This window comes from Galeopterus variegatus, unplaced genomic scaffold (assembly GCF_000696425.1).
Source record: "Galeopterus variegatus unplaced genomic scaffold, G_variegatus-3.0.2 Scaffold3678, whole genome shotgun sequence".
Taxonomy (NCBI): Eukaryota; Metazoa; Chordata; class Mammalia; order Dermoptera; family Cynocephalidae; genus Galeopterus; species Galeopterus variegatus.
In genome coordinates this window covers 3613-11658 of record NW_007729789.1, presented here as the reverse complement: position 1 = coordinate 11658, position 8046 = coordinate 3613, and the positions used below count along the sequence as shown (strand labels likewise).

At 37.3% G+C, this 8046-nt stretch overlaps 1 protein-coding gene across 1 annotated transcript in view; it reads left to right on the top strand.

The window, feature by feature from the left end:
• The window catches only part of FAM19A1 (family with sequence similarity 19 (chemokine (C-C motif)-like), member A1), a 160976-nt gene extending 153315 nt beyond the window's left edge, over positions 1–7661 (top strand). The window contains exon 4 of the mRNA XM_008585705.1: positions 6542–7661. Coding sequence (XP_008583927.1) covers positions 6542–6559 — 18 coding nt within the window. The 3' untranslated portion in view covers positions 6560–7661. The remainder of the gene's footprint in view (positions 1–6541) is intronic.
• Positions 7662–8046: the final 385 nt, after the last annotated feature.

The following is an 8046-nucleotide window of genomic DNA, read 5'->3' as shown; positions in this document are numbered from 1 at the left end:
GTGTGTGTTAATTTACTGGGTATTTTTTAAAGCAATCTCTACCAGTTACAAATCCAAAAACTGTAAGTTGAACTTTTAGTCTACCATAAAGGTGACTCAAATTTAAAAAGGCACCTTGGATTATAACCCCTGTATTCTGAGTCTTAATTTGATCTTCTCAGCATCATGTTTTCAATAAATAAAATTGGTTCTGGCAGCTTTGTAATGCAGAAAACAAAAATAATGCTGCATGTGCTATATAGAAAACACTCGTTTTTTCACATGTAAAGTAAGTGGAGGCACTTCGCGTGTCAAAGTTAGTTGCCTCTATCGATCACTCTAACCTGTAAATGCAGTATCTCGCTGGCCTGCATCCAGGAGGGATCCCTGAATCATCCTAGCTTATTACCAAGCATCTGCATACGCTGGTGTAGCTCAGCATGGATTATTGTATTTCATTTCAATGAAATTCCTACAGAGGAAAGTATTCTGAAATGAGTCTGGTTCATGCCATGTTCCTACAGAAACCATTTCAATCAGCTGGGGGAGGGTGGATGTCAAGTTTCCCTTTGGTTAAGTTTTTCCTGAAAATGATTTTACCAAATAATTTGAAGTTGCCCTCACAAATTAGCTTGTTTTAAGCTACCCTGAATTAAGGCCAGTATGATTGGAATCTAATCACCTGTGTTTTAAACATGTTGCTTATATATTTTCTGCCAAATCTCTATTCCCTGTTCTAAATAATAACTAATTACATTTTCTTGAAGNATATTTTCTGCCAAATCTCTATTCCCTGTTCTAAATAATAACTAATTACATTTTCTTGAAGTAAGTCCTGCTCTCATGGTGTGTCCAGACCCAAACCTCAGTAAAGAAACACAGTGCAAGCCAAATTACTTTGGGATTTAAATATGTGAAATTCCACAAGTACCAACTGGGAAACTCCTTGGAACATAGAATATAAACTCAAAAACTGAAACAAAAACAAAAAAAATATTAATGATTCTTTTTTGTGGCCTATGTAACTTTCTTTTATTTGGCCTCTGTACAATATATTTTAAAATAATCAGCCATGTTATAAATGCACCCTAGACATTTTCCAGAATTACAGGAGTATTATGCAGAATCTGTCCAAGTAACAGAGGCTGGAGAATATTCTTTGCTACCGCCCTGGGTGGGCTGAGTTCAACCCAGACAGTTGAGTGTACAAAGAAATAAATCACTATTGCAGTGGATTTGAAAATAGGGGATACACCAGTTCTGACATGTGCATCCATTTGAAGCAAGAAAATAGGGGACTGCTCTCCAACCATATGAGCTGTGCCTCAGTCACCTGAGAATTCTCAAGTCTGTCTTTAGAGAAGGAAAAAGGGGGCACTGGACCAAGTATACTTTTTCAACCTTGAGAAGACTCAAACACTACTACTGATGTACATTCCCCACCACCACCACTTTCCTTAAAAAGTTCATGATAAAATAAGCCCTTTTAAACATAAAAGGCACCAATTAAGTCCAGATGTTTCACATAGGAGCCACCCATTCTGTGTAAGTGCATGTTAACACCAGTCCTTAGATCATATGCTCTGAAAAAAGATTTTGCACTCATTTTTCTTGTATGCCCTATGTATTTTTTTCCTCAGAGCACAATTATCCCAACACACTTCCAATATTGACTCTAGACATTTTACTTTTCAGTGGTTTATAGATGCTCTATTTATGGTGGGGTTACATCCTGATAAGCCTATCGAAAGTTGAAAATACAATAAGTCAAAAGTGAATTGAATACACCTAACATACCGGACATCATAGCTTAGCCTAGCCTACCTTAAACCTGCTCAGAACACTTATGTTATATATTTTCTGCCAAATCTCTATTCCCTGTTCTAAATAATAACTAATTACATTTTCTTGAAGGTAAGTCCTGCTCTCATGGTGTGTCCAGACCCAAACTTCAGTAAAGAAACACAGTGCAAGCCAAATTACTTTGGGATTTAAATATGTGAAATTCCACAAGTACCAACTGGGAGACTCCTTGGAACATAGAATATAAACTCAAAAACTGAAACAAAAACAAAAAAAATATTAATGATTCTTTTTTGTGGCCTATGTAACTTTCTTTTATTTGGCCTCTGTACAATATATTTTAAAATAATCAGCCATGTTATAAATGCACCCTAGACATTTTCCAGAATTACAGGAGTATTATGCAGAATCTGTCCAAGTAACAGAGGCTGGAGAATACTCTTTGCTACCGCCCTGGGTGGGCTGAGTTCAACCCAGACAGTTGAGTGTACAAAGAAATAAATCGCTATTGCAGTGGATTTGAAAATAGGGGATACACCAGTTCTGACATGTGCATCCATTTCAAGCAAGGAAATAGGGGATTGCTCTCCAACCATATGAGCTGTGTCTCAGTCACCTGAGAATTCTCAAGTCTGTCTTTAGAGAAGGAAAAAGGGGGCACTGGACCAAGTATACTTTTCAACCTTGAGAGGACTCAAACACTACTACTGATGTACATTCCCCACCACCACCACCACTTTCCTAACACTACTACTGATGTACATTCCCCACCACCACCACTTTCCTTAAAAAGTTCATGATAAAATAAGCCCTTTTAAACATAAAAGGCACCAATTAAGTCCAGATGTTTCACATAGGAGCCACCCATTCTGTGTAAGTGCATGTTAACACCAGTCCTTAGATCATATGCTCTGAAAAGAGATTTCGCACTCATTTTTCTTGTATGGCCTATGTATTTTTTTCCTCAGAGCACAATTATCCCAACACACTTCCAATATTGACTCTAGACATTTTACTTTTCAGCGGTTTTTAGATGCTCTACTTATGGTGGGGTTACATCCTGATAAGCCTATCAAAAGTTGAAAATACAATAAGTCAAAAGTGAATTGAATACACCTAACATACCGGACATCATAGCTTAACCTAGCCTACCTTAAACCTGCTCAGAACACTTCTGTTGGTAACAGTTGGGCAAAATCACCTAACACGAAGCCTGTTTCATAATAAAGGGTTGAATGTCTCATGTAATTTATTGAATACTGTACTGAACATGAGAAACAGAATGGTAGAATGGTTTTGTGGATACTGGAAGTACAGTTTCTGTTGAATGTGTATGGCTTTCATACCATCGTAAAGTCAAAAAATCGTAAGACAGGGACCATCTGTAATTCACAGATGTACTTTAATTATTATGAGTTATATGTTTTCATTGTTCTCTTCTTATCCAAGAGGTAAGAAAGATAAAGAAAGCCACCACTTTTGTTCTCATGTGTAAGGTTGATTCAAGAGAGTGCTCTCAGAAAAGAAAAAAGCCAAAGAAACACATCCAGATTATTAATGGCAACTGAGAGTTTCCTTCATACTGTTGTTAAAAAAGTAACTCTGATGTAAAGATAATTGAAAGAAAACTTCCTGGAAAGGGCCGGCCCGGTGGCGCACTGCTATAGTGCACCACTTGGGAAGCGCGGCGGCGCCGGTACGGGAGCGACACTGAGGGTTGCGATCCGTTGCCGGACACGGAAAAAGACAAAAACAGATAATTGAAAGAAAACTTCCTGGAAAGGGCCGGCCCGGTGGCGCACTGCTATAGTGCACCGCTTGGGAAGCGCGGCGGCGCCGGTACGGGAGCAACACTGAGGGTTGCGATCCGTTGCCGGACACGGAAAAAGACAAAAACAAAAAAAAAAAGAAAACTTCCTGGAACTTCATTATCTTTCCCTGTAAAAGATTTTTCACAAACCTTTCTACTTTATAGGTTATTTCCAAAAGAAATTTTGGAAATTTTTGTCATCCTAAGACAAAATTCTCAGAAGTCTTTCAAATGTAGATAAGTAAAAGATGGTTCAAAGCATGATCTAATTTAAAATGTTATGGCATTTTTTAAGAAGGGTGAAGAGTAAAAATTTAGTGTTTGATCTAAATGACCTACACCCCAGAAGGTGGACAAGCCTGGGGAACAGGCCACACAGTCTAAAGGAAAACCTTGGAGAGGTTGGAGCTTGGTAACAGTATAACCTACAGAAGGAAGGAGAAAACATAAATGGAATGAAGCAAAGGCTTTCCTTTCAGGAGATCAAAAATAAATCTAAGGAAGAGAGGAAGACTCCTGATGCCACCCTATGGAAAGGAAGGAATCACCCTTGAGAGGTTTTCCAAGACCAGTCCTGGAGTAGAATAAACCTGGTAGCACATATCCTTCTGGGCAGAAGCTTCATACATCTGGGTGAAGTTTCATGGCCAAATTTTAACGCCATCCCTGTTTGATCATTACTTGAATTATTTCATTAAATAACCTAACCTAAATACTGACTAGAGATTTTTTCCTGTGGTTTTAGAAAACTAGCAATTTTTTTTCTGTAACATATTAAATACATAAGTTTGAAAGTTGGGGAGGCTATTTTCCAGGTATCCAAGAACATATCTATACCTTGTATGTGCAGGAATAATGCATATACACTACAAAGACAAACGTCCCCTTAGAGACAATAAGTTATTTGACAATACTATATTAATTCCAGCTAAAAATTGAACAGTTATTAGGTGACAGCAATAGGAAAGGAATAAAGTGAGGAGAAAAACAAAGTCATTTGAAAAATTAGCAGATTAATATAGCAGAACATAATCTGTTGTAATACCTTGGGAAATATCAAACAACTTTGGATTTGCAATTCAACATGTGAATGTCTCTCAGACTAGTGAGTAAATCAACAGTATGCAATGTAAGGTCAAGTTCCATTGCCTAAAAGGTGGAGTTACCAGACCTCAGACTGCATAACTAACCACGATAGCCATCTTGTCAAATCGGTGTTTCATGTGACTGGCCCAATACAAATCCACCACAATCATTTGTCCACACTCTCCTGTGTTCCTCCTGGTGGTGACTCTGATTTTGCATCTCTCCACTCATTTCAATTAACTGATGTTTTTTATATTACTGAAGGGGCAAAGTACCAACTTTGACATATTCCAGTTTCTTTCTCACTCAGTATTCCACTGGATCTGAAATGTTCTGAGTGCCTATGACTTTACAGTTCTGACCTCTAGTCCATTTTGCATAAAAAATCTTTTAAAAGAGAGAGAGATTTCTAAAAAAAAAATAATACCAATTGCTGTCCATAAAGATAAAAAATTAGAAAATGAGGAAGAGACATTAAAAGACATAGAAAATATTGAGGGAATTGCAGGAAGGAAGAAAAACCCATACTACTATCACAATTGCCCCAAATTCAAGTGAATTCATTTCTTTAGCTAATAAATATATTTAAGTCTCTACTATCTAAATTTAGTGGGTTAAAGTCTTGAGGATGTGATGGCGGACATAACAGAGCACCTGGTCTTCCATAGAGGACATGGTCTAGGGTTGGCTGAGGAGAACAGATAAAAGAAAGGCAATTTCAGTTCAGTTTTGTAAATGTCACATTCTCCATCCTTTTGGTAAAAAAGACAGTGCAAACAAAAGGTGATGAAGGCCATTGGAATGTAAGAAACCAAGGTTGAGAAGGCCCTATTATTTAGGAGAGGATAGCAAAATAAATGCGTGGAGATTTCTCATTCATTCTACCTTGATGCAACCAACCTTCAGTGCAAAATGTATTGTTTTTGCCTGCCCCGTAAAGCTTTAAATGGACTTCCATCCCTGGATTCAGAACACTCAGTTTCTAAAACTATAAAGAATTAAGAGATGATAAAGAGAAATGCCTTATTTCTTAGAACTCTAGTGTAGAGGCTTTAGCTTTATTACAATGTCCTTTATACTCTCAACCAGTGGTTCTCTGTATATGTGTCCTTTTGAATATTTGAGGTTTGGAGACAGTATTCAAATAGATTAAATGTCATCTACAGTTATAGGAGTGTGCTCTTGATCACCCTTGAACACTATGCCATTGAATGGAACAGTTCTTCATCTTGTCAAAGTATCCAGTGTTCCTTCACAGATGTGGTCCATCTTTGACAATGACTTAACCTTATGCCAACTCCTACCTCTTCCAACAGGCCAATTGGACAAGGCTATGGAAAGACCATCTCAACTCAAATGCTCATCAGATAGACACAGGACTGGTTACATAATTTACAGGGCCCAATGCAAAAAAAAAAACAGGGCCCTTGTTCAAAACTTATTAATAATTTTAAGATGGCAACAGCAGGGCATTAAACCAAGCAAGGGGCCCTTTTCAGAACAGAGCCCTGTGCAACTGCACGGGTCACACACCCATGAAGCCAGTCCCAGATGGACATTGCCCCAAGAATCTTCCTCCTTAGTTGTGACAAAATTAATTTAATGTATTGATGAAAATATGGTGACTTGTCAATATGCTTTGATCACCATTTGAGAACTACTACTCTAAACTTTAACATTTTTGAGTTCAGATTACCTAAAAATACCTAAAAATTCCTAAAAATTTTAGGAAAAATTTTTAGGAAAACAAAATTTTTTAACATTCTAAAAACACCAGGTGTCCTCATTTTCTGCATAATCACATTTCATTGTGCCTTCATTTTGTACTTTTCTCCCTAAAATGTCTTTTTTCTTTGGTTTCAGATTCACCCAAGAACCTAACAGAAGCATTTGTGGTAATAAAGGAAAACCAACCCTGTGGAAAATACATTTTGAGAATTTAAAACATCTTACACATTTACAAGCCAAATGGATTTCTTATTTGCACTTTGACTGGTTACCAGATAATCACAGTGCATTTACTGTGTGTAATGAAATATCCTACAGTGAGAAGACTCAGAATTTTTGGCAACACCTTGGAAAGTGGGCTTAAAAGAAGGGTTTTCTCAGTGAAATTTTTTGGGATCATGAAGAACGATCAACTGTCTTCTAATTTGGATCTATAGTTACTTTGTACCATTTGAAATATATGTATATATATAATATTTTGAAATATTATATATTCTCTTCAAGAAATGAACAGTACCACAGTTTGAGATGGCTGGTGTACCCCTTTGAGTTTTGGATGTTTTGTCTGTTTTCTTTTTTCTCATTTCTATTTCTATTGGTGTGGAAGATGTGTACCCTTTTGAGATTTCAAGATGGCAGTGACACTGGAAGGCCAGCTACAGGTGGACTCCTGGAATTTGAGGCATCATAATGATACTGAATCAAGAGCTTCCTTCCATTTTTACCAGATGACCCAAGGAAGTGCATCGTCCTGTTTTATTGCTTTCTACCTTGTGCAATATTAGCATGCAAGCTTGGCTTACATAACCATGCTTTATAGTCAATTGATATATGATAACCATTCTAACCTCTTCCAGGAAAATATTTTTAGAACTATTAGCTTTTCCACAGATAAGAAAATGAGGATTCTTGAGGGAGCTGTTCCACCATTCTGTTAAGACTCTGGCCAAGTTATGGTAGATACGGATCCTTGTATTAATAAGTCCTGTAAATACAGTGTCCTAAGGCTTTGTATAGCTTTCCTAGACTGAAGAAATGCCCTCTGATGAAATCCAAAGTCTGGCATTAACTACATAGTGCTGTAGCAACAAGTCTTATCATGGCACCTCTTTCTATGTTTGATTTGCTTTTTCCCAAAGTATTCAGATCTCTTCTGGTGAGATAAGAAGGCTATGAAAGCAATTAGGTTTCAGAATGATCTGTGTGACTGAATGTTGGACAGCCCCATTAAAGTGGTATATAACTTCTTTCTAAACGTACTTGTCCTCTTTATTTGCCATTTATTTTTACTAAGGCAGCTTTAACCAAATCCAGAGAACATTGCTAGGAGGCTCACACTCAGCTTTCATCGTAGCTACTTTCTTCTACCCTGATATTTTTTTTTTAATTTTTATTTTGTCAATATACAATGTATATGATTATTATGGCCCATCACCGACACCTCCCGCCCTCCTCCCTCTCTCCCCTCCCCCCCAAGAATGTCCTTTCCGTTTCTTTGTTGTAACAACTACAAAAAAAGTATAGTTGTTATATCTTCTTCCCCACGCCACCCCCCCCCGGTTTTTTTGTGTGTCTGTGTGTTTGTGGGTAAATTAATTTGTTTATTTTTTTTTTTTAGCTCCCACCAATAAGTGANGTTA